Source organism: Mandrillus leucophaeus, unplaced genomic scaffold (assembly GCF_000951045.1).
Source record: "Mandrillus leucophaeus isolate KB7577 unplaced genomic scaffold, Mleu.le_1.0 Scaffold247, whole genome shotgun sequence".
In the NCBI taxonomy this organism is placed as follows: domain Eukaryota; kingdom Metazoa; phylum Chordata; class Mammalia; order Primates; family Cercopithecidae; genus Mandrillus; species Mandrillus leucophaeus.
Window position 1 is genome coordinate 2,900,587 of NW_012102554.1, and position 27,303 is coordinate 2,927,889.

The 27,303-nt window shown below is 41.8% G+C and overlaps 1 protein-coding gene across 1 annotated transcript in view; it reads left to right on the plus strand.

Annotated features, from left to right (window-relative positions):
• The first annotated feature begins 313 nt into the window (after positions 1-313).
• FAM81A (family with sequence similarity 81, member A) overlaps positions 314-27,303 on the plus strand; it is a 98,040-nt gene continuing 71,050 nt past the window's right edge. The window contains exons 1-4 of the mRNA XM_011983195.1: positions 314-355; positions 1,233-1,398; positions 19,529-19,625; positions 20,918-21,191. Of these exons, the coding sequence (XP_011838585.1) occupies positions 19,606-19,625; positions 20,918-21,191 (294 nt within the window). The 5' untranslated portion in view covers positions 314-355; positions 1,233-1,398; positions 19,529-19,605. The remainder of the gene's footprint in view (positions 356-1,232; positions 1,399-19,528; positions 19,626-20,917; positions 21,192-27,303) is intronic.

Below are 27,303 nucleotides of genomic sequence, written 5' to 3' on the forward strand. Positions count from 1 at the left end.
AGAATGCTGTTGTGCCATCCTACTGCGAGCTGAGAAAGAGCCCTAAAGTACGGTTCTGCAGGTACCGGAGATGCAAAGCTTGACCATGTTTATTCTAGGAGGGGTTTCCATTAATTGGCTCCTAAAGTGGCAAGAAATGTTATCGTTGTCTGGAAGATTATGGAGCAAGCAGTCGGTGGTCCGGAGAACGGCTTCTTAAGATGCACAGGTTAAAACCTCTTAGGTGCCCTAAAGACATGAACAAAATCAGGATTAATGCTCCTAAGTTCTTCTTTCCTGTAGTTAATCTAATAGGAAACTTTGTATTTGAACAGGTAAAATCAAAACCCAATCGTGGCAGGCAGCAGCAAATTAAGTGAGTCATTTCTTCAATGTGCACGAGGTTTATGTGTGTGTGTGCGCGCGTGTGTGTGTGCGTGTGTGCGCGTGCGCTCTCGTCCTCAGCTTGAAGTCTGTGTACGGCAGTGTTAGAAATTATTTCATAGGAGTAGCCAGAAATAACGCTAGAATGATTCGAATCCACAAAAGTGCAGCTCTCTCAGAAGCAGGGGCAAACGTTTGCAACTTGCTTTTAAAATAAGAGTTAGGTTTGTAGAGAATAAATATTGAGAACCATCCCCAGGTTTGCACACTGTATGTGTCTTGTGTGCCCTGTCACTGAACGTGTGTGTGTGTGTGTGTTGGGGGGCGGGGGGGATTCCGTGGCACTTATCCTATTTTTAGCATTGACTGGTACTAAAAAAGACACTTAGGCCCCCTTCCATATCCACTGTCTATAAAGTTCCCTCTTCCACGGAGGGGAAGGGAGGAAGTACCCTCTCACACGTATCCCTGGTTGCCCCTTCTGACTTTCTACTTAAAGGCTGCCCTTGATTTTCATTCGAATCTGATTTCATCTGTATAAGAATGTGGGTTGGGAAGACACAGTTTCCAATGTTAATGAATAAGCTTCTGCAAGCTTGTTTACCTGAGGGCTTAATAACCTTTAATGTGTTACATGTTAGAAATCTGATAGCATATGGACGGAACAATCCTGAGTGCCCAGGGATTCAGCCATGAAGCCCTACCAACCCTTTAATGAACCACACCCCATGGTGCTTGGAACCCTCCTTAGTGCATTATTCAGCCTCCTCTCTCTGCAGGCCACTGGGCTGTGTCACTCCGACCTGGCTTTCAATGTCTTGTTTCTTGTATCCTGCAGCCACACTCTTGCATTTTCATTTTTTCTGTAGCTGAGCCCACCTTCTCTCCTGAGCGCCAGAGCCTGAGTGAACAACTTCCCGCAGAAGAGCCTTCTCTAGTGTCCTCTGCCTCTCACCAGAGTAGGGAGGCTCTTCCACTTGCTCCTTAATGCTGCCTGCAAACCAATGCACCATCACCAACCAAGTGTCTCGGAAGGTAGTGCTGTCTGCTTATGCCCCTACCCTCCTTGTTATCTTCTGGTCCCGACCTCAGGGCTCCTCAGAATCACCTGGGACATTTTGAAAAACTTGGTCTTTGGACTCCCTCAGATATACCAAATTAGAATCATTGGGGGCTGGGGTAGGGTGGGGGAGTAAGACCTAAAAATCCCTATTTTAAAAACAAACCCCAAAAGGAGGAACAGCAGGAGAGGATGAAGAGAAGACAGAACTCTCTGGGCAGTTCTGATGTACACCCAGGTACAGTGGGGATCTCTTCACTTAATGCTACAAAAAAGTGATAAACAAACAAAAAACGTGAGCAGCCAGCTTCATTCTCTTCTCTGCTTTGTCTTTTGCCAGGGACTTTGGGGTTTGTGTTGAAGCTCTCTTAATTCTTTGACCTTGAAGTTCCTCAACATCTATTCCTAGAGCCTCAGTGTCCACTTTGCTTCAGCTAACATCTTGGACCTGTTCAGTCTTGAGCAAGACGGAACCTTCGAGATCTTGAACTTGGACTTCAGCCTATTTAGCTGATACTACCCACATGCTGCTCTGGATTTTAACCATCGCCGAGGACCCTGATCCCTTAAGCAGTTGCTGTTCCAGTCCTTCAGCCCATCTGTGACTCTGTTTCTCCACTTGGGGCATGTAGGTTGCTAGCCATTTCTGTTCTGTCTGGGATCCCAGAATCCTTTGTTTCAATGTGTTGGGCTTCTCATATTCCAGTCCTCAATCCAAAATCACCCCCCTTACTTGCTTATTCTTCTCCCAGCCTGCCACATTATCCAGGAGGAAGTCACAAAGACTTTTGGACAGGTTCCATTGAAAATTTATGCTGCCTCTAATTTCACCAGATAAACTCCCACTTTACCTTCCTCAAGACCCCCAAGTGTCTTTCTCTTCCTCTCTTTGTCCTTCTTTATTTCCTCTTTCTCAAAGGAAGAAAATGTCTACAAGTCCCTTCCCCAAGATTAATCCACATGCACTCCACACTCTTCATTCTCTGGTCTTGATTCCTTCCTTCTCACCTCTTTTGGGAACTGGCTGCATTTGTTGTTCCTCTTCTCCAGTGTCTTTGGTCCTTCCCTACTCCGCCCCAGCCCTTACTCCACCATACAGGTCATCCTCCCCGTAAGAAACTATGGTAGGGTCCTCGCTCTGTCCAATAGAATTTTCTGTGGTAAGAAAAGTATTTTATATCTGCACTGTCTCATAGGGTGGTCACTATCCACATGTGGTTCTTCAGCACACGAAATGTGGCTAGTGTGACTGAGAACCAAGTTTTCCGTTTAGTAAATTCTAAACTAATTTAAATCCAATTGACGTAGTCAGATAGGGCCAATGGCTCTTGTATGGGGCAGCAGTGTTCTTGATCCTGCTACTCTGTTGAACTGTCCTCAGGTTGTCTTCTTTGTCCGCTAACCTATTCTGGTTTCACCCTCATCTTTCTGTTGAAACTGCTTCCTTGGAGGGCTCTGGCATAGGTGTCCTGGCTGCAGATCTGAGGCCTTTGCCCTGTCCTTCTTCTCCTTGGTCCCTGCCCTGCGTCTCCTGGCAGCGGTCAGCCCTTTGTGCCTCTCTCTCTCCCTGTCTCCCTGACACTGGTTGTCCAGGCCTACTCGAACCTCATTTGTTTCCTTTTTCTTCCTGGCCTGTAGACACAGGGATGCTGTGAGAGCCTGTCCTTGGTCTTTCTTTTCCTTTTCCTCTTCCCTTCTCCCTGCCCCAGCCTCCCCTCTGAGCCCGCAGTAGTATTTAAAGAGCACTGGGCGCTTTCCCCGCGCCTCACTGGGCGCCCTCGCCCACTTGTACTACTTCCTCTAATCCTTACTCCAACTCTGTGAGGGAGAGACTCTGATTACTCCCGTTATGTAGGTGCAGAAATTGAAGTCGAGGGAGATTTGAATAACTTAAAGAAAACACTGCTTTCAAGGAGCAGATCTGGGAAAGAGACTCCACCAGTCTGACCTTAGAGCCGCACTTTTAACCCTGTTTACTCAGGGCCCCCAGGTACCTTCAAATCTATATTTTGGGCCCTGAGCTGTCTCCCACATTTCACTCAGAATGTAATACTCAGAAGCCTGGCTGCTTTGTCTCTACCTTGTCATCCTGGCTTCTGTAATAATTTTTCCCTTTTTAAACCTTTTACTTTGAATAATTCAAATTTATAGAAAAGTTACAATAATTGGCCAGGTACAGTGGCTCACGCCTGTAATCCCAGCACTTTGGGAGATCAAGGTGGGTGGATCACCTGAGGTCAGGAGTTCCAGACCAGCCTGGCTAACATATAGTGAAACCCTGTCTCTACTGAAAAAATACAAAAATTAGTTGGGCATGGTAGCGAGTGCCTGTAATCCCAGCTGCTCAGGAGGCTGAGGCAGGAGAATTGCTTGAACCCAGGAGGTGGAGGTTGCAGTGAGCTGAATCGTGCCACTGCACTCCAGCCTGGGCGACAGAGCAAGACTCCGTCTCTAAAAAAAAGAAAGAAAGAAAAGTCGTAATAATTAAAATAATTCCCAACATACCTTTCAACCAAATTCTCTAAATGTTAATTTTTAACATGCTTGCTTTACCTTTCTCACTGTCATATTCTCTCATTCTCTGTCTCTGTGTCTGTGTGTCTATGTGTTTATGCACACACATATGTATATACACACACACACACACACACACATATACATATGTTGTCATTTTCCCTGAACCATTTTAGAGTAAGTTGTAGACATGGTACACCTTTGTCCTCCTAAATACTTAAGTGTATATTTCCTTTTAAAAAGGACATTTTCTTGTATAAGTGCCAAAATCGGAAAATTAGCATTAACAGCTATTATCTAATCAACAGGCCTTATTCATGTGTCATCTATTGACCTAATAGTGTCCTTCATAGCAAAAGAGGAGGAAAAAAAGATCTTTATTGTTTTGTTTTGTTTTTGAGACAGAGTCTTGCTTGGTTGCCCAGGCTGGAACATAATGGCACGATCTCGGCTCACTGCAGCCTCCACCTGCCTGGTTCAAGCAATTCTCCTGCCTCAGCCTCCCGAGTAGCTGGGATTACAGGCACCTGCCATCATGCCTGGCTAACTTTTGTAATTTTGTAGAGATAGGGTTTCACCATGTTGGCCAGGCTGGTCTTGAACTCCGGACCTCAGGTGATACACCCGCCTCGGCCTTCCAAAGTGCTGGGATTATGGGCGTGAGCCGCCGCACCTGGCCAAAAAAAGCTTAAAAAAAAAAAAAGATGTTTTCTGGTCCAGGATCCAATCCAGGATCTGTGTTACATTCGTTGTCATGCCTCTTTCATTTCCTCTAATCTGGGACAATTTCCCAGTGATTCTGTCTCTCGTGAACCTTGACACGTTTGAAGTGTGCAGTCCAGTTACGTAGTAGAATGCCCTGTAGCTTGGCCTTGTCTGATGTTTCTCATGAGTAGTGGAGTGTGTCCTTCTCAGTGCATTCCTTGATGACATTAGTGCCGTCATCCTCTTCTGTGTAACCAGAGCTTGTACACCTGGGGTTATTCTGACTTTCTGTTCCTTACACTCCCACATCCAGCCGGTCATTGGGTCAAGTTGAGGTGTTCCCTGCACAGTCTCCCTCCAGTCGTGCCTTCCTTTCTGCTCCTACTGTCTCTCTCCTGTTTGGGGCAGTTGTGGAGTGAAGGCCTGTGCACACTGGCCTCAATCGACTGTTCCAGCCTAATCAGCCACTGCTTAGCAACAGGAACCCAAGGGTCCCATAGTCCTCAGCAATCGGTATTTCCTCTGCTTTGCCCCCTCTCCACCCCTTCTCCTGCTGCTCTGAATTCACATCATTTACCCCTTTGAATATCAGACTCAAATGCCTGTTCCTCAAATGCTTTTCCTGATGGCCCAGTTCAAACTGATCCTGCCTTCTGCCCAGTGGCACTGGCCAGCCCCTCCGTTCTTGCACAGTGGCTTGCTAATGTTATTTCCCTGCAGAATGGAAGTTCCTGCAGTGCGGGGGCTGTGTCTTGTTCAGCACTGTAGAGGCTCAATGAATATTTGTTGACTGGACTAAATTATTTGATGAAATCATTAAGCAAGTACACAGAACAACCATGGAGCTGTCTGCTAGCACGCGGTATGCGATGGTGGATGTGAGACCCATGCCTTACCCGAAGAGTCAGGTGGGTGTTGGCTCAAAATAGGATCTTTTTAGTAAAACGGTGGATAATTTGAGAAGGCATTTTCATGTTGTAAGTGGGAAAAATGATTCTTCCCTGATGACATCTTAACGTCGTGTGTATGTGTCAAGACAAAGAAAGAGCATATTTGATTTTTTTAAAAAAGAGTAGAGAAACTAACATAGCATATTAAAAATGGCCCATCTAGTTCTTCACACGCCAAATGAGCAGCTGAATGTGAGAGGAGTAGTTTCTCCAGCTCCCTTCCTCCCTGGGAGCCCTGGAGCCACCTGCCTCCTCTGGCTGTCTGGCCTCCTGTGTCTCCTCTGCTGTCCTTCAGCACTGCCTCCCCACCTTACTCACTGTTTCTCTCCTCCCATATTTCACTCTTTCTGTCTGTTCCTCTCTCTTAATTCTTCTACTGTTCTCCCTCTCCCTATTGACTGTTTTATTTTATTTTTTGACTTATTGGATGTGGTTTTATGTTCCATGAGTTTTTCCATATAAAAGCAGGTGATTTTTGCAAAAAGAGAAAACCCAATTGGTTTTTATGCCTTGGTGGTCTTTTGTTGACTCCCTTCCATGCTCAGTGGTTCTTGTTACTTAAAAAATGTAGTTATCAGTGATAATAAAATGGTTTATTGGAAGGAACATAATTACCTCTTTCTGGTACACCAGGAAAATTACTAGGAATGTGCTGGTTGATAAATATCAAGAAGCCTAAAATTTTCAGTTGCTGCCAAGGGAACATTGGTACTTGAGGTTGAAAATCAGATTTCAGTGTGGTGAAAACTCAGATTTCCGGGTGGCGAGCTGCTGAGCTTACTGGGAACTTCAGTCTTCCTCCCTGAAGGTGTCTGCACTTGCTGACTGGCGGTCACCCCCTGCCCCACTTCAGAACGCGTTTGTGGAGATGACATTCTCTCTGGATGAAGCAACTACAGAAGTGCAGGCAAGAGATTCTGCTGCCGTCGCTGAGTGTGGCTTAAATAAAAAGCATGTTTATGTGGGAGAGAATGTGTGGGGGTTGCTTTCGCATTATGGAATTCTTAAAATTGTTGAACCGGGAAGATGTTATTCAGAAACCCCTGGTGCCTTCAGCTTGTTTTTTGTTTATTTCAGGTTTCTTTTTTCCCCCATTTTTAATTATCTCTGGAAAAACTCAAGAGTCCTCCCCTGCTCCTAAAATAGTTATAAAATTAATGTGCTGTACTCAGGTCGTTACTCCACGTAAAAGAGTAGAAGACTCCCATGTGAAGCAGAGAAGTCCAGCCTCCTCTCTCTGAGTGTGAGAAAAAGGGCATAGACTGGAGACTGGATCTTTCTTCTGAGCCTAAATTCTTAGCTTTTCAGCCAGCAATTCATAGAGGGTAGAACCAAAAGTCACCACCGGCATTCTGTCTGTACAAGGGTACACAGAATCGTGCCTTCCCCTCCTAGTTTACTAGGTTGAGAGTTTACATGGGCTTTTAATAATATTTTTTCTCTTCTAGCTGTTGCACTTGGCAGATTTCTTTTTTAACATTTGGTTATGTGTCTTTTCTAATGCTAGAAGAAAAGTTGCCAAATATTGCTGTTGATTATAATAAAACAACCTAAAAGTAATGACTTCTTTTTTTGGTGTGAGCGTCCGGGCATGCTGCAGGGTGACCTCCAGCCTCCCGCTGAGCTCACAGCGTGAGTGTCCGGGCACACTGCAAGGTGACCTCCAGCCTCCCGCCGAGCTCACAGCGTGAGTGTCCAGGCACACTGCAAGGTGACCTCCAGCCTCCCGCCGAGCTCACAGCTGGAAGGGCACCTTCAGTCAGCAATCGATATGTCATTTGGGTAGAGCAACTCAATAATGAAAACAGTGGATCTTCCCAAATTAGAAAAACAGAAAGGCGAATGAACGAATATGTATGAGTGTCCCGTGAAGAGGCGCTGTGCTAGGCTTTGTGGAGATTACAGGTTCTTGTAGGATGTGGTTCCCGCTGCCCTACAGCAGCTCACCTGGGGAGACATAATCCGTGAAAAGTTCAAATAACAATAGAAGATTTAAACAGCATTTCAAAATAGCTGTTATTAATAGAGAAGAACAAAAACCAATCTGTTTTTGCAAGGGTTCTCCTAAAAATGTTAACATCATTCTAAGCTGTGGAGAGTGGTTTGAAGCAACATCAGTGACCAGTCATTGGGTTCTAGGGGTCTGTCTGTAAATCTGTCTGGACCTGCCAGAGGCCGTGTGTGCATTGCAGATTGACCGCCTCCCTTCAATTATGCAGAAATATCTCACTGGCTGGAAGAGCACTGTCAATGGTTTAAGCATTCTAAAGTTCACCTTTGTGGGTCCGAAACACATCACCCCTCTCCCTTCTACCTCCAACAGAATTCCCTTTATGAATGTGATAGAATGGAAGGGAAAGAGTGCAAGTCTTGCTAAGTGGACTGAAGGTCATTTTCACAAAGGGCATTGAAAGTATCTGCTCTGGGACCCCGTGGAGGGACTTGCACTTTTCCTGGAACCTCAAGTTTTTGGAATACTGTGCTGGCGTCACTCCAGAACCACTGGACCTGTACAACATGCTGATTCCCTGATGCACAGGCGATCCAGGCTTCAGTCCCAGCTTTGATGAGAGCACCAGCCTCAAGCCTTGTTCTGTGCCCACAAGGAAACGAAAGTAAAAATTGATAGCAAACTTACTTTAACTAAACCGTAGTCTTTGCAGCCCAGAATCAGGCTTGTTTCTTGGTTTTGATTGCTGTAAATGAACGATTTATGCTTTTTATTGTTATTGTCGTTCACTGGTTCATTCTTTTCTTCAAGAAGGTTTTATTTACATTTGTGTCATTGTGAAAATAGCGCACTTGTTGAAGTATTTTGAAAATTAGGAAAAGCAGAATAAAAATGTACCCAGTGCCACTATTTACATTTCGATTTATTTCTTTCCACTGTTTTACAAGATATGACTATACTAATACTTCTAGTGCTAGAATCCTTGCCTCACCCTCTCCAAGATGGTTGTAGGATTTCTGGATTGCTGAGATGATGTACAGTTGCAAAACTGTCAAGATGTGTCAGGTAAGCGACATCTGCTGTTGGCCTAAGGACAGATGTTTTGGTGTGAGGATGCCCAATGTCTTAGAGACCATGTAAGTCCTTGATGACGTACCCAAATTTCCCTAGATCGGCCTCACAGCCATAATGCCATGTGCATTCCTCAATATGCTAGCCCAATATATTTCTCCCAAGGACGGCTCAGCTATTCTAAAAAATTCTGATCAGGAGTGGGGAGAGGTGAACTGCCTATGAAGAAGACAGTGTGTGCTTATTTGCACTGTTTTCATTTCCTTTGCACATAATTTGGAGGCACTTCCCCAACTGGGACAGTGTGGTTAATTTGTGGAAAGCTCCTGCTACTAGCATTGGTCCTTCCTTTGGCCTTGTCAATCTAGATACATTGGCTTGGGAAATTAGGCATCCTGACCTCAGTTGCACAGCCCTCTTCCTCCTTTTACCAAAGCACATGATTTAGCCAGATACCAACTATCCACACCACAGAGATCATTCCAGCAATTTGGCATGGGGAAAGTTGGTAGGAGGATGAGTGAAGGGAGGGGAGGGAGAAACAGCGTTAAAGGTAGCCTCAAGACCATGGAGGCATCTAGGCATGGAGGGAGGAGGCCTCAGATACAGGAGAGAAGGCAGGCAGATAATTGGTGGCCTGGGCACTCAGCAGGGCAGTGGTTACCTTGTCCTTGACTTTGAGTCTCCTACCTCATCCATCTTTGCTGGCCCATGGTCAAGCAGTCTTCTCACTGTGGGGAGAAAGTGAAGGGGGAGGAGCAAGAGGAGCAGGATATGGTAGTGGTGGCAGTGGTGGTGGAGGTGGATAACTTCAACATTTGCAGGGTTGGCTGGGTGTGGTGGCTCAGGCCTGTAATCCCAGCACTTTGGGAGTCCTAGATGAGTGGATCATGTGAGGTCGGGCGTTTGAGACCAGCATGGACTACATGGTGAAATCCCGTCTCTACTAAAAATACAAAAATTAACTGGGTGTAGTGGTGGGCACCTGTAATCCCAGGTACTTGGGAGGCTGAGGCACAAGAATCACTTGAACCCGGGAGGTGGATGTTGCAGTGGGCGGAGATTGCGCCACTGCACTCCAGCCTGGGCCACAGAGCAAGACTCTGCCTGAAAGAAAAAAAAAAATTGCAGCGTCCTTTAAACTCATGAGTCAAAATGTTTGCACCATCTAAATTGTGGTGCCTTGGAGCAAAGCTCTGGTTCCCAGGCCCTGGTTATAGTTCTAAATAATGTGTACTATTGTGCATTGTAGGATGTTTAGTAAGATAGAGAGAGAGAGAGAGAGAGAGAGTGTACTATAAATCCACCTTGGTGGGTTTTGTTTTTTTTCTTTTTTACCTTAGCATTATAGCAAGGACATAAATACATAAATATATTCTTAGTGTTTTTTTGTTTTTTAGTTTTTTTAGAGACAGTATCTAGCTAGCTCTGTTACCCAAGCTGGAGTGCAGTGTCACGCAGCCTTGAACTCCTGGGCTCAAGCAATCCTCTTGCCTTAGGCTCCTGAGTATCTTGGACTACAGGTGTTCACCACCATGCCTGGATAATTTATTTTTTATTGTTATTTTCTTGTAGAGACAAGGCATTGCTATGTTGCACAGGCTGGTCTTGAACTCCTGGCCTGAAGCGATCATCCTACTTCAGCCTCTCAAAATGTTGGATTACAGGCATGTAATCCACATTCCTGGCCAGCTATTGATATTCTTTTGAGTGGATGTGCTGTGTTCTAACCGCTCTTCTATTGTTGGGCATTTAACCAATAGCCATTTATAGAAATATTATCATCTAGTCAAGATCACATAGTATTAGGTATGGTTAAAATGCTTTAAGAGTAGAGATTTCATGGGGATTAGTTACTTTGCCATGGAATTCCAATTTCATGGTCCTAGAATGTATAGGGCAAGAGTGAGTTCTGTACATCCCCTGGAGTGTCCAACAATTTAACTCCCCTTTGAACTCTTGGTTTACATATTTTTTTAAGTGGGGGCAGGAAGAAGTAATTTCTTTCTTTTAAATTGACACAGTGAAAAATTAAGAAGTAAAAGATACATTTAGTCAAAGCTCCCAGTGTTCTATCTGTTCCTGTCTATTTTTCACTTAGAGAGAAATATGACCCTGACTTGGTATTTGTCATTTCCACATTCATCTTTAGATGTTACAGATTTGGCATATTACTTGGCATAATTTAAACCTTTATAAAATGACATTGTGTAGTGTTCATATCCTTCTTCAGCTTACTTTTTTCACTTAATATATTTGTGAGATTCATTCACATTGGGGCTTGTAATTATAATTCATCGTTTTCTCTTTCTTTCCTTTTATTTATTTATTTTTTTGAGACAAAATCTCACTCTGTTGCTCAGGCTGGAATGCAGTGGCAAGATCACTGCTCACTGCAGCCTTGACCTCCCCAAGCTCAGGTGATCCTCCCACTTCAGCCCCTTAGTAGCTGGGACAATAGGTGTGTGCCACCACACCCAGCTGATTTTTTTTTTTTTTAATGGAGATGGGGTTGCCATGTTGCCCAGGCCCACTCCTGGGCTCAAGCCATCTGCTGCCTCGGCCTCCCAAAGGGCTGAGATTACAGGCCTGAGCCACTGCACCTAGCCGCTAATTCATTTATTTTCAATCCTATTTGTTCTTTCATTGCATGAATATGTCGCAGTTTATTTCTCCATTTGCCTAATGATGGGCGTTCATTCCCACCTCCTCATTTTTTTGCTATTAGAAACAATGCTACCTTGAGTATTCTTGCAAATGTCTCCTTAAGAGCACATTTGGAAAGTTTTTTGAGGATTCGTTAGTAGTAGAATCATTAGGTCATTAGGTTTGTGCATCTTCAGCTTTACTAGATATTGAACACTGCTTTCTAAAGTGGTAGTATCAATTCACACTCCCATCTGGTGTTCCTGTTGTTCCATATATATTCTTGTCAATACTTGATCTTATCAGACTTGATTTTTTGGCAGGCTGATGTGATGAAATGGTATCTCTGGGGGATTTTATCTCTTATGGCAAATTAGATTTATTTTATAGTTTGCTTCCGTTGGCCAGAACAGAACCAAAGTTACATATATTAAAAACAACAACAACAACAACAAAACTTGTTCAAGTGCTTATCCTTCAATATTCTTTTAAGATTTGCCAAGCAAGACAGCCATTGGGAAATCTATTTAGACTTAAAACTTAGATTATAAAATAAATATTCTATTTCCAGTGAACAGAATTACACCCTGTGTAATTTGGTACTAGAACCTCAGCTGACTCCAACTGCCCACTGAGTACAGGTGACTGTCAGTTGGCTGGTCTCTGGATGCTGTATTCTCTTGGTTAGAAGCAAGTCACAGGTCCCACCCACACTCAAAGGGAGAGGACCATGCAAGGTGTGAACACCAAGAGACAAGGATGGTGTTGGTGGGGGGCGCACCTTATGAGTCTGTCCACCACAGCAGGGACCCTTTTTGATCATCATGTTTCAGCATCATGGGTTCCAGTGTCGTGGGTTTAGATCAGCATTGTTAGGGTGATCAGAGACTATCCGGAGGCTGACTTACCCAGCCTGGTTCCCACTGGAAGTGAAATTCCAACATATTAATTCACATCGAGAAAAGTAGCTGGCAGATAGACCTAGGCTTGTGTTTGCCAATTCCTGTGTACTCTTCTTTTATGCACAGCTATATGGAAAGCTAAAAGATGTGGTTGGTGAGTATGGACTCAGGGCAAGGAGTGAATAGGATTATCTTTACGCTAATATCATTGGACCATGAGAGCCTAATGCATCCCCCTGTATTATAGAACTTTTCCTGCTGCCCTGGATTCTTAGGTCCTTGGAAACACCAGTAATTTTTTTTTTTTTTTTTTTTTTTGAGATACAGTCTCACTCTATCCAGACCAGGCTAGAAGGCAATGGTGTGATCTGGGCTTACTGCAACCTCTGTCTCCTGGATTCAAGTGATTCTTGTGCCTGAGCCTCCCGAGTAGCTGGGATAACAGGTGTGGACCATCATGCTCTGCTAATTTTTGTATTTTCAGTAGAGATGCGGTTTCATCCTGTTGGCCAGGCTGGTCTTGAACTCCTGACCTCAAATGATCCATCCACCTCGGCCTCCCAAAGTGCTGGGATTACAGGCATGAGCCACCACGTCTGGTCACCAGTACGTTTTGTCTCTTCAAACTCTGCTTTTAGTAGACATGCTGTGTATACCATCCTCCTTTCTGGTTGCACATTCATTCTTGAGCCAGAATATAATTCAATTGATTATATTCAACAGCATGAAATTAATTCAATTCAGTTATCTCTCCTGGACATTCACACACCCAGCAAACATTTACTGATCAGCTCTGATGTGCCAGGTGCTTGGGATATAGCTGTGGACAATGCAGCTCCTCGTGGAGCATGTAGCATAAAGCCAAAGATGGACATTGAACTAGTATGATGAGTGCTTGCTGATTTCAGTAGTGAGTGTCAGCAGTGTCTTGGATCATTTTTATAAATCAACTGTTCCCATCTCTTTCTGATTCTTCAGATTTCATTGTCAGAGTCCCATCTTAACTTGGATTTTGCAGTCTTCCCCATTGACTTTCTACACTACCTGCATCATTTTGTGGAGCAAAGGAAAGGAAAATAAGATACCAAAAAGCTGAACTGATCCATGATTATAAATGCTATTTCAGTGAAAATGTCCATCATTAAGAGACTAGCTAACAATTGTGGTAGATCCATTCAGTGGACTATCATGCAGGCATTAAAGACGGTGATGTAGGCTGAGCATAGTGGCTCACATCTGTAATTCCAGCACTTTGGGAGGCCAAGGTGGGAGGATTACTTGAGGCTGGGAGTTTGAGGCCAGCCTGGGCAATGTAGTAAGACCTCATCTCTGTAAAAAAATTGAAAAATTAGCCAGATATGGTGTTACGGGCCTGTGGTCCCAGCTATCCTGGAGGCTGAGGCAGGAGGATTGCTTGAGCCTAGGAGTTGGAGGCTGCAGTGAGCTATGACCAAGCCACTGTACTCTAGCCTGGGTGACAGAATGAGACCCTGTCTCACAAAAAAAAATTTTAATGGTGATGTATATCTTTATATATTGACATGGAATCATGCTTATGATGTAGTGTCAATTCGTAAATGCAGCATACACATAGTCTATGAAGTATTATATTATATTATATATTTATTTATTTTGAAACCGGGTCTCACTGTGGCACCCGAGCTGGAGTGCAGTGGCATGATCTCAGGTCACTGCAGCTTCCAACTTACCAGGCTCAGGTGGTCCTCCTACCTTAGCCTCCTAAGTAGCTGGGACCGCAGGCATACACCAACATGCTTGCCTAATTTTTGCATTTTTTATAGAGATAGGGTTTTGCTATGTTGCCCAGGCTAGTCTTGAACTCCTGGGCTCAAGTGATCCTCTTCCCTTGGCCTCCCAAAGTGCTGGGATCATAGGCATGAGCCACCGCTCCTGGCTGAGAGTTTTATTTTAAAAATCATATAGGTATTCTATCAGATGTGCATAAAGGGACATTAGCCAGGGAAGGGAAAGGAACCAACCCTTACTGGAAGCTTATCCAGTGCCCTAAGGCCAGACACTGTTTTGGATACTCCATAGCCTTCTGTGGCTAATGCCTGGTGATGCAGAGGCTGAGGTCCTAGGTTCAAATCTCTGCTCTACTTCTCCTTAGACACGTGATGTTGGGCCAGCTGCTGAACGTTTCATAGTCTCAGTTTCCTCTGGTTCAATGTTGATAATAAGAGTAATCCTTTACAAACAATTGTGATGATGAATTAAACTAATGCACATAAATGTGCTTCGTGAGTACCTGACCTTCACGAGTAAGCAGTTACTCTTTACATTATGTGTGAGCAGCTGTTAGTTATGTGACCCCCAACCCAGCCAACTCAGGTGGGCCCGCTGAGATTGTACAGATAGTGGGGAAGCCAGGATTCAAGCAAGAGCCTTTCTGATCCTACCAGCATGTTTTCTGTGAGAGAAAATTATGTTGGACTGTAGTTATATAAAGGGAGAGTGAGAGAAAGAGGGAAGAGAGAGACAGTAGAAGAAGGAAAACAGGGAGGAAAAATGGGAAGTGAAGAGAAAGGGCAAAGGAAAATGAAGAGGAATCAATGGCAGGGAAAGAGAAAAAAAAAAATTGTAAGAGAGGAGGCAGGGTGAAGGTAAGGGAGAAGAGCTGGAAGAGGGTAGGGAGGGAGGCAAGAGGAGAGAGAGGAATGAGAAGCCCTAGGTGAATCTGCATGCCTCTCCTGCTACTCCAGCCAGATCCCATCTCTGGGCTGCCTGAATTCCCAGTCTAGTCACCAGGGCCTTGGGCCTGCATGCACCGCTGTGCCTCCCCATCTCCTCCGACTCCTGCTTGCCTGGGAGGCCCTTGCCTTCCACCATCCCACAATTTCCTATCACTCCTCAGGGCCTGCCGATCAAGTCCAAAGGCCTGAGGGTGCTGTTGGAGGTGAGTTAGAGAACAACTCCCAGCTGTCCTTCCAGACAAACCTTCCACTGTTTCCGCCCTCTATCCTTTCACTCTGTTTTTAGCTATAAGGAAATAGGGTTTTCTTTCACCATCATGTTACAACCGCTTTATTCATAAATGCTTTGCCTATTTTCTATTCCGATGGTTGGGCATAATGTATCAATCCTATATTTTAATAGTGAAATGAAAAATTAACTGTTTTTACATGATTGATATTCAACTCATTAGTAAAAATTGTTGTTTTAATTTATTAAATTCATTTGCCATTTTACATTAAAATGGTATGGCAGGTTTTTCTACTCAGTGTCACGTTACCTATAAAACCATAATAATTGGCATTAATGTCTTCTTTTTCATTAAAATATTAAAATACTCATCTCTATGTATATCTACTTCCTTTTTTGTTTCTCCCTTTATAGAATCCTCATAATCACAAATAATGATTTTGATTTAGATAATAGCAGTTCACTTTAGTCTTCTGTGAACTCCTGAATTCTATTCATATATTGCATATTTGGGGCATTTGGATTGTTTTTCTTTTTTCCTTTTTTGAGACAAGGTCTTACTGTGTCACCCAGGCTAGAGTGCAGTGGTGCATTCGTGGCTCACTGCAGCCTTGACCTCCCAGGCTCAGGTGATTTTCCCACGTTAGCGTCTCAGGTAGCTGGGACTACAGGTGTATAACACCACGCCCAGCTTTTTTTTTTTTTTTTTGTAGAGACGGGGTTTTGCTATGTTGCCCAGGCTGGTCTCAAACTCCTAGGCTCAAGAAATCCTCCAACCTTAGCCTCCCAGGTGGGACTACAGGTGTGTGCCACCATACCTGGCTAATTTTTTTTTTTTTTTTTTTTGTAGAGATGGGATTTTGCCATGTTACCCAGGCTGGTCCCAAACTCCTGGGCTCACCCTAGCCTCCCAGGTAGCTGGGATTACGGGTGTGTGCCACCACACCTGGCTAACTTTTTTTTTTTGTTTGTAGAGACGGTGTTTCACCATGTTGCCCAGGCTGGTCTCAAACTCCTGAGCTCAAGCGATCCACCCACCTTAACATCCCAAAGTGCTGGGATTACAGGCCACAGTGCCTGGCCCCGGATTTTATTTTTTTTAATTTTTTCCCATTCTTTTCTTCTTGCTTTACCTACCTGTCAACTTCTCCCAATTTTAAAACCGTGTAAAGTGGAGATTGTTTAATATATCGTTTAATATAGTGGAATCACAGCACAATCAAAACAGCATGAAACCCAGACCCATGTGATAAGGTTGTAGGCAGACCTGTGGTATCAATGATCAGATTTACAAACGTACAGGAGATGATAACCTCAGGCAGGTAAGCCAGAATTAACAACGGGAAGATCTGCAAACGATGCTTGGGAGGTTATTTAATCCTGTGACTTATTCATTATCAATCTTTATTCATCTGCAATATAGATCCCACGTTCTGGCAAAGATTCGTGATGCTAACAAACCAAGCGACCTGCCAGATATGCAGATCCTCACCAGATTCATAAAGGGCACCCATTCTGAATAATGTGTCTTGTGAGCTCATACCTTATGAAATTTCTTGTCATAGAGCTGCATAGCACTTAGGAGGGTTTGCTTCTGAAAAGCCATCTCCGATAATCAGTGGTGTGGCTTGACTTTTGTGGCTCTGTTCAGGTAGATGAAATGACCTTCAGAGAAGGGGATGCCAAAGTCTCCATTCTTTCAGATACTTATTGAGTGTCTAATATTTGGGATTCAGTCTTGGTAAATAATTATACTTTTTAACTAAACTGTATTGTCTTATATCTTTATTGCTGCAGTTTCTGATCTGGAGAAGTGCTGGTCATTCACTCAGTCATTAACAAACACTTATGGATACTTCTAGGTCAGCCCTGTGTCTATTAAGATTTGAAACATGCCCATAAGGAGCGTGTCATTTAGTAGGGGAGCTTGACTATTAAACAACTAAAAAGAATAGAGCATAATAAATAGTATATAAATGGATAAAGAGCTGGAGAAATGCAAAAGAGAGAACCATTTTATAGACCGGAGGGGCTGGTGAGGCCTTAAAGAGTGCATGAGTTTTCTCGGCTGGCAGGGGCGGGAAGGGCATTTCCCATAGAGCGCATGCAGAGGCGTGATGGCAGGAGAGTGCAGGACATATCCAAGGATGGTGGTGGATGGGTGGCAGGGGGAGGGTTCCGGGTGACTGGAGCAGGTGATTGTGGTAAGGAGTGGCCAAATATGAGGCTGGAAGAACAGGTTAGGCAGGCCAGAGCATGTTCAGAAGAAAGGAAGTAGAGGTTGGAGTGTTGGAGAGAAGGTGTGGAACAATCTCTCCATCCCCTATTTTGGGAAAGCTGACTCATTCTCATCAGTTCTTCCTGACCTAGCTGCTACCCAGGAAAAATCGACCTCTCCCCTGTTTTCCCTCCCCATGTGTTTTTGTTCATAGGGTTAGCCACTTAACCCATTGTTTTTGTTTGTTTGTATTTGAGACAGAGTCTCCTCTGTTGCCCAGGCTGGAGTGCAGTGGTGCTATCATGGCTCACTGTAGCCTCAACATCCCTGGGCTCAGGTGATCCTCCTGAGTAGCCTCCAGAGTAGCTGGGACTACAGGTGTGCATCAGTATGCCTGGCTAATTTTTGCATTTTTTGTAGAGATAGGGTTTCGCCATGTTGCCCAGCTGGCCTCGAACTCCTGGGCTTGAACTCCTGGGCTCAAGCAATCCTCCCACTTCGGTCTCCCAAAGTGCTGGGATTACAGGCATGAGCCACGACCCATTGTTTTCTGGTTGGTTTAGATGACTTCTCCTGAGGGAAGGGATTTTTGTTTTTCCTAGTTAGGTTACTTAATTAGCTAATAGATGCCAAATACATGTTTCTTAAGTTAGGCTACTCTGTAGATTAATATCTCAACTGAGATGTCTTACAACTTTAAAACTGTAAAGATTCTGTGATCCTAAGTAACAGCATTTCCCACACTGGCCTAATTTTATTTATGGTAGTCCCCCCTTATCAATGGTTTCACTTTCCACATTATCCAAGGTCAACCATGGTCAAAAATGTTAAATAAAAAATTCTAGAAGTAAACAATTCATAAGTTTTAAATTGTGTGCTGTTCTGAATAGTGTGATGAAATCTTGTGTGATCCTGCTCCCTCCTGCCCAGAACGGGAAGCATCCTCTTGTCCAACGTGTCCACACCATGTATACCCGGCCCTGTGAGTCACTTAATAGCCATCTCTGTTATCAGATTGATGGTTGGGGTATTGCAGTGCTTGTGACCAAGTAACCCTTATTTTACTTCGTAATGGCCCCAAAGTGCAAGAGTACTGTGCCTAATTTATGCATTAAACTTAATCATGGGTATGCATGTGTAGGAAAAAGTAGTATATATAGGCTTCGGTTTCAGGCATCCTCTGGGGGTCTTGGAATGTATCCCCTGCAGATAAGGGAGGGCTACTGTAGTCTATATGGCAGAAATTCTTCTCTTTGACACTGAAGAACTCTTTGGGCACCATAGCTTGTTTGGTATGAATGACTTTTTTTCCCTTAAATGTAATTTGTTTCAAGTTCTTTGTCTAAGAAAGTGAAATGTTCACATTTTGAAACTCCAAAAATAAAACACTAGAGAGATGATGCCAAAACAGTGATTTCAATCAGAAATGCTTTCTGAATCCAGCATCTAAATGAGAATTAATTATGGAATCTGATCATGGTTAGTAGGCACTCATTGTTTTAAGGCAATTGATGGCAGTATTGAGGAACCTAAAAAAGTATTTTAAACGTTCTCTAGTGTTTTTCATATTTCTAATAAGTTGCGATGGCCAAATGTTCCTTACATGCAAGATGAAATATGAATGATTGTATCTTATTATAAAGTTTTCAAGTTCTAATGAAGAATATCATTCTCGTTCCCTTGGTAGATAGATATCTTCCCACAAATCAGATCACATTGATCATGTGCTGTTTTATTTGAGATTAATTTAGAAATAAGTGCTCTTCATTTATGATGGAACAAGTAGTAAAAATTTTCTGAGATCAAATTTACTGAGGTAGTTTCCTGCAAATTTCTACAGAGAAGTATAAGATTGAATAAGCCTATTAAAGACACTCTAGTTTCTGTTAAAGTGGTTTCTCAAGCTTGAGATGCAGATTTGAAGTGAGGAAACTTCAGGAAACTCCATTGCACAGTCCCTGTTGATCTGTCTTGCAAGGCTTAGCTATATTAATTTCAGAAGAGCTTTGATTTTGCTTGATTGCTTTTCTTCTTATTTGGAAACATATGCTGTTTATTTCATGTATATGATACAAAGCATTTAATAATATAACTGATCAGTGTTTCAACATAATTTATGATCCACTTAGCAGCTTAATAATAAGCTTTTGAGGTTAAGTTCTAGATATAAACTGTTAAATAATTTAGTGCTTATTTTTTCAACAGATGTGAATTATTAAAAAGAAAATGGCCCAACGGAGCACTGTACTTCCTTCTCGTGTCACCAAGGAAAGGTATAATTTATGGAAAATATGCATCTAAGGTATACTTTTCCTTTCCACTCATCCCATGGGGGCTGCTAGTGGGTGTGATAGTTATAAATGAAAGCTTGGGCTGTCACATTATCCAAGAATGGTTTTGTTCAAGGGCAAGAGAAACACTGTTGTGTCCTCTAGCTTTCAATTTATAGGATACTGTGGACCACTCAGTGACCCCAAGAAATAGAGATTTCACAGTAGTCCTGCAGTAGGTAGTCCTGTCTCGACAGTAGTCCTGTCGAGAGTGAAATATAACTCTGGGGACTTGAGGCTAACATCCCTGTTAAGCTTTTTAAATCAGAAGTAGCAGATTAGGGGCCTGTCGGCCAAAATTGGCTCATGAAGTACATTGCTTGGCCTGCATGCTCTTGAATACGCTTTTTGGAGACAGAGTCTCACTCTGTTGCCCAGGCTAGAGTGCAGTGGCACAGTCACAGCTCACAGCAGCCTGGACCTCCTGGGCTTAGGTGATCTCCCACCTAGCCTTCTGAGTAGCTGGGACTATAGGTATGTGCTACCATGCCCAGCTACTTTTTAAATAGTTTTTTATAGAGATAGGGTCTCCTTGTGTTGCCCAGGCTGATCTTGAACTCCTGGGCTCAAGCAATCCTGCCACCTCAGCCACCCAAAGTGTTGCAATTACAGGTGTGAGCCACTGCGCTGGCCTTAAGTACTTTTAAAATGAATCGTTAACATTTTAAAATCAAGTGATTTCACAATCGAGTTTGAATTTGCTAGCTCTTCTTGAAATATCAGATGATCTGGAAAAAGGGACCTGAAGTCCCTGATGGTTACTGATGGGTGCAGCAGAACCGTGGCTCCCTTTAGCTGGGAAATACCCTTTCCAGTTCTCCAAAGTCCCTAACACTCCCTATTGCTTCATATGTAGTATGCTTCACTAATTTATGTCACCTGCCTGACCCATGTAGGCATTGAGTTTGTAACCACTGTTTCAGAAAGGGAGGAGGAGGAGAGCATGTTAGGAGACTTTGTTTGAACTTGATCTTGATAACATAGATTATATTGGGGAGACATCTCGGTGTACCAAAGTCTGCCAGCCTCTTGCTCTTGGAAGCCATGGAGACCACTTCTAGCACACTTAAATCTGTGGGCATGATTATTTAAAGATCTTTCCCGGCTCATGAAGAAAACTCTTTTAGGCAGAAATCCTGCCTCAAACCCTATTTAGCATGTGGTTATAGATAATTTGTATTTCCAAACCTCTCTGGGAAGTTTTGAATCTGGCTTTAAAAATTCTCTTTTCCCAATGAACAGCCGTCATGATTCCCTTCTGCAGGCGAGTGAGAACCATGCCCCGACACAGCCAGTCCCTGACCATGGCACCGTACTCATCTGTAAGCCTCGTGGAGCAACTGGAAGACAGGATCCTCTGCCACGAGAAAACCACCGCCGCCCTTGTAGAGCATGCCTTTCGGATTAAAGATGACATTGTCAACAGTTTGCAGAAAATGCAAAACAAAGGGGGAGGTGACCGCTTGGCCAGGCTTTTCTTGGAGGAGCATATCAGAAACATAACTGCCATAGTGAAGCAACTTAATCGGGATATCGAGGTAAGGTTTGTGAAAGTCAGGTGGCCTATGTCCCTTGCCACAGAATTGCCCCATGTCAGGAGGTCACCCAAGTCTAATTCCTACCTCCCAGGCAGTAATGCATTTAGAACAAAGCTGTCTGTCTTGTCTATTCTTAATTATCGCCAAGGAGACAGCTTGTGGAAATATCCTAATTAAATTTATTCCAGTATTTGATAACAGTGACTGTCAGTGTTATGTTTAATCTAAATTTACCTTGCTGATTATTAAATGACTTTATTTTGTTTGACTCTTAATGAAGAGAGGGAAGAACTAGTCAAATAGTTTCTCTCTGTAATCTTTCACATCTTTGAAGACAGCTATTAAGTCAATTACTAAGGTCAGACTTTGTTGCTTCAGGTTAAATGTTTCTAGTTCATAATGATTATATGTAATACAGTTTATAACTCAAACAATTTAGGCATTCGAATTGCTCCTCAGACTCCCCTTTTTATTGCTGTAGTTTTCTTTGGAGTGAGACCAATAAAAGGCCAATATTGTCTATTTTTAGAATTGGTAGATTTACTGCTATTTATTGAACAATCACAGGGACCACACAGTTTAGTTCAGAAAGCTTCAGATCATTTAGGGCTTGGGTTTCCCTCACTACTCAATGTTCATATCTTTCACATGTAATGATTGAATATATGAATAATAGATATATGGCTAGATTAAGGAAAACTTTTGTTTCCTATGATGGAGATTATATCTGAATTATGCTTCCTAAAATTAAACCTCATTTCTTTTTTTTTCATTGTCAGATTTGTATTTATTTATTTATTTTAATGGCTTTATTGAGATATAATGTAAATGTCACAAAAAGTGTAAAATTAAATGATTTTTAGTGAATTTATAAAATTGTGCAACCTCAACACAATTCAATTTTAGGAGACTACCATCATCTTCCCAAAATTCGCATAAGCCTGTTTGCAGTCAAGTCCTACTTCTACCCCAGTCCCAGGCAGCCACTCATCTACTTTCTGTCTCTAGAAATTGGTCTTTTCCAGACAGTTCATATAAATGGAAACCTTACAATATGAGGTCTTTCGCTTCTGGCTTCTTTCTTTCCTTTTCTTTCTTTCTTTTTTTTATTTGTTTGTTTTGTTTGTTTGTTTGTTTTTGTTTTGAATGCAGTCGTGCAATCGTGGCTCACTGAAGCCTTGACCTCCCAGGCTCAACCAGTCCTCCTATGTTGGCCTCCCAAGTAGCTGAGACTACAGGTGTGCACTATCACGCTCAGCTAATTTTTGTATTTTTAATATTACAAGGTCCATCCATAATGTAGTATTTTTTTTAGAGACATAGTCTCACTATGTTGCCCAGGCAGGGCTTGAACTCCTGGGCTCAAGTGATCTGTCTGCCTCAGCCTCCCAAAATGCTGGGATTACACATGTGAGCCACTGTACAGCCTGTCCTCTCTCATTTAGCATAATCTTTCTGCGGTTCAGACATATCCTAGCATGTATCATATTCCTTTTTATGTCTGAGTAATATTCTATTTTCTGGATATACCACATTGTATTTATCTATTCAGGAACTGATGGACATTTGGATTGTTTCCAGTTCTTAGCTTTTATGAGTAAAGCTGCTATGAACACTTGTGACAGGTCTTTGATGTAAAAATATGTCTTTATTTCTCTTGAGTAAATTACTAGGAGTAGAATTTCTGGGTCTTATAGTGAGCTTATGTTTAACTTTTTAAAACATAGTCAAATAATTTTCCAAAGTGGCTATAACATTTTACAATCCCACAAGCAATATATGAAGGTTCTAGTTTCTCTAGCCCTCAGCAATACTCGGCATTATCTTTTTTTGTTGTAGTCATTCTAATGGATGTGTAGTGGTATCTCATTATGGTTTAAATTTGTGTTTTCCTAGTAACTAATGATCTTGAACGCCTTTTTGTATGCTTATTGATCATTTGTATGTCTTTGTTGGTGAAATGTCTAAGTCTTCTACCCATTTTTTAAAAATTAAGATTTTCTTCATTATGGGAAAAAAGCTACCATTTTAACCATTTTAAGTGTACAATCTAATGACATTAAGTACATTCACAATGTTGGGCAATCATTATTACTGTCTATTTCCAAAAGGTTTCCATCATCCCAAACTGAGACTTTGTTCCCATTGAAAAGTAACCCCCCACTCCACTTTCCCCTCAGCCCCTGGTGACATCTATTCTATTTTCTGTTCTTATGAATTTACTTATTCTAGCTACTTCATATAAGTGGAATCAGACAATAATTTGTCCTTTTGTGTCTGACTTTTCTCACTTAGCATAATGATTTCAAGGTCCATCCATAATGTAACAGGTATCAGAATTCATTTTTACATTGGGTTATTTGTCATATTATTGATAACTTATGCAAGTTTTTATGTAGTTTGGATACAATTCCCTTATCAGATATGTGATTTACAAATATTTTCTCCCATTCTGTGGCTTATATTTTCATTTTTGTAATAGTGTGTCTTTTGAAGTATGAGCATTTTTAGTTTTAATGAAGTCTAATATCAATTTTTTTCTTTAATGGTTTATTCTTTTGGTGTTGTGTCTTTACAACTATTTGCTTATTAACTCAAGGTCAGAAAGATTTTCCCCTATGTTTAATTCAAGATTCTTAGTTTATGCACTTAGGTCTGTGAACTATTTTGAGGTAATTTTTGTATATGGTGTGAGGTAAGGGTCTAAGTTAATTTTTTTTCATCCTGCTATCCTAGGAAAATCTATCCTTCTCCCATTTGTCCTTTTGTTGAAAATCAATTGACCAAAAAATATAAGGGTTTATTTCTGGATTCCACTGATCTGTATGATTTTCTTAATGTCAATACCACATTGTCTTGATTTCTAGTTTTAGAGTATATTTTTGAAATAAGGTAATATAAGTTATCCAACTATGTTCTTTTTAAGAGGTATTTTTGGGCTAGTCTATGTCCTTTGCATTTTCAATTAAATTTTAGGATTAGCTTATCAGTTTATATTAAAAAGGTGACTTTGATAGACATTGCTTTGCATGTATAGATTTTAAAAAGGCTGGGTGCAGTGGATCACACTTGTAATCCCAGCACTTTGGGAGAGAGAAGTAGGAGAATCACTTGAGCCCAGGAATTTGAGACCAGCCTGAGCAACATAGTGAGACCCTATCTTTCTCTAAAATAATAATAACAATAATAATAAAAACAAATAATGTATAGATCCATTTGGGGAGAGTTGCCATCTTAATACTGTGCCTGATTGTTCAAGGAATCAACTTTTGGTTTTATTAATTTTGTCATATTTTTTTGTTTTTGTTACTAATTTTAAAATTTTTAAATTGACAGACAATAATTATATATATTATTGGGGTACATAGTGATGTTTCAATACATCTAATATGCAGTGACCAGATCAAGGTAATTTTGTGTCCTTTAACAAATTGCTGTATCTCCTTCCCTTCCCCCTACCCATCCCATCCTCTAGTATTCTCCATTCTAATTTTTACTTCTTTGAGATCAACTTTTTTTAGCTTTCACATATGAGTAAGAACATGCAGTGTTTAACTTTCTGTTCCTGGCTTATTTCACATAACATAATGTCCTGCTGTTCTATCTGTGTTGCTGCAAAAGACAGAATTTTGTTCTTTTTTATGGCTGATAGTATTCCATTGTATATATATATATACTACATTGTCTTTATCCATTCATCCATTGTTGGACACCTAGGTTTGACTCCATATCTTGGCTATTACGAATAGTGCTGCAATAAACATGGGGGTGCAGATGTCTCTTCAATATACTGATTTCCTTTCCTTTGGATAAATTCCCAGTAGTGGGATTGCTGGATCATATGGTAGTTCTATTTGTAGTTTTTTGAGGAACCTCCATACTTTTCTCCATAGTGGCTGTACTAGTTTACATTCCCGCCAACAGTGTATAAGAGCTCCCTTTTCTCTGCATACTTGCCAGCATGTGTTACTTTTTGTGTTTTGGTAATAGCCGTTATAACTGGAGTGAGATGATACTTCATTGTGATTTTGATTTGCATTTCCCTGATAGTGATATTGGGCCTTTTTCCATATATTTGTTTGCCATTTGTATGTCTTCTTTTGATAAATACTTGTTCAAATCATTTACCCATTTAAAAAATTGGATATTTTTTGCTGTTGAGATGTTTAAGTTCCTTCTGTATTCTGGATACTAACCTTATTGGATGAATAGTTTGCAGGTATTTTTCTCCCATCCTGTAGGTTGTATTTTCACTTTGTTGATTGTTTCCTTTACTGTGCAGAAGCGTTTTTGTTTGATATAATCCATTTGTTTATTTTTGCTCTTGTTGCCTGTGCTTTTGAGGTCTTCTTAATAAAATCTTCTCCTAGACCAGTGTCCTGAAGTGTTTCCCCTATGTTTTCTTCTATTAGTTTTATCATGTCGGGCCTTACATTTAGGTCTTTTGCCCATTTGGAGTTTGTTTTTGTCCAGGGTTGGGGGGGGGCCCTAGTTTAATTCTTCTGCATATGGATGTCCAGTTTTCCAAGCACCGTTTGTTGAAGATTTGTCTTTTCCTTAATGAGTGTTCTTGGCACCTTTGTCCAAAATCAGATGGCTGTAGATACGTGGATTAATTTCTAGGTTCTCTTTTCTGTTCTATTGTTCTATGTGTCTGTTTTTATGCCAGTACAATGCTGTTTTGGTTACTACAACTATGTAGTGTATTTTGAGGTCTGGTAATGTGATGCTTCTGGCTTTGTTCTTATTTACTTACTTATTTATTTATTTATTTATTTATTTATTTATTTATTTATTGAGATGGAGTCTCACTCTTTTGCCCAGGCTAGAGTGCAGTGGCATGATATTGGCTCACTGCAACCTCAGCCTCCCAGGTTCAAGTGTTTCTCCTGCCTCAGCTTCCCAAGTAGTTGAGATTATAGGCACATGTCATCACGCCAGGCTAATTGTCATATTTTTAGTAGAGACAGGGTTTCATCATGTTGACTAGGCTGGTCTCCAACTCCTGACCTCAGGTGATCCACCCATCTTGGCCTCCCAAAGTGCTGGGATTACAGGCGTGAGCCACTGCGCCCAGTCCTAGCTTTGTTCTTTTTGTTCAGGGTTGCTTTGGCTATTTGGGGTCTTTTGTGGTTCCATAGAAATTTTAGGGGTTATGGTTGGGCGCAGAGAACATTCTTTTTTTTTTCTTTTCTTTTCTTTTTTTTTTAAATTATACTTTAAGTTCTAGGCTACATGTGCACAATATGCAGATTTGATACATAGGTATACATGTGCCATGTTGGTTTGATGCTCCCATCAACTCATCATTTACATTAGGTATTTCTCCTAATGCTATTCCTCCCACAGCCCTCCACCCACTGACAGACCCTGGCGTGTGATGTTCCCCTCCCTGTGTCCAAGTGATCTCATTGTTCAGTACCCACCTATGATTGAGAACATGCAGTGTTTGATTTTCTGCCCTTGTGATAGTTTGCTGAGAATGATGGTTTCCAGTCTCATCCATGTCCCTGCAAAGGACATGAACTCATCCTTTTTTATGGCTGCATAGTGCCCCATGGTGTATATGTGCCACATTTTCTTAATCCAGTTTATCATTGATGGACATTTGGGTTGGTTCCAAGTCTTTGCTCTTGTGAATGGTGCTGCAATAAACGTATATGTGCATGATTTATCGTAGCATGATTTGTAATTCTTTGGGTATATACCCAGTAATGGGATTGCTGGGTCAAATGGTAATTGTAGTCCTAGATCCTTGAAGAATCGCCACACTGTCTTCCACAATGGTTGAACTAATTTACACTCCCACCAACAGTGTAAAAGTGTTCCTATTTCTCCACATCCTCACCAGCATCTGTTGTTTCCTGACTTTTTAATGATTGCCATTCTAACTGGTGTGAGATGGTGTCTCATTGTGGTTTTGATTTGCATTTTTCCGATGACCAGTGATGATGAGCATTTTTTCATGTGTCTGTTGGCTGCATAAATGTCTTCTTTTGAGAAGTGTCTGTTCATTTCCTTTGCCCACTTTTTGATGGGGTTGTTTTTTTCTTGTAAATTTGTTTGAGTTCTTTGTAGATTCTGGATATTAGCCCTTTGTCAGATGGGTAGA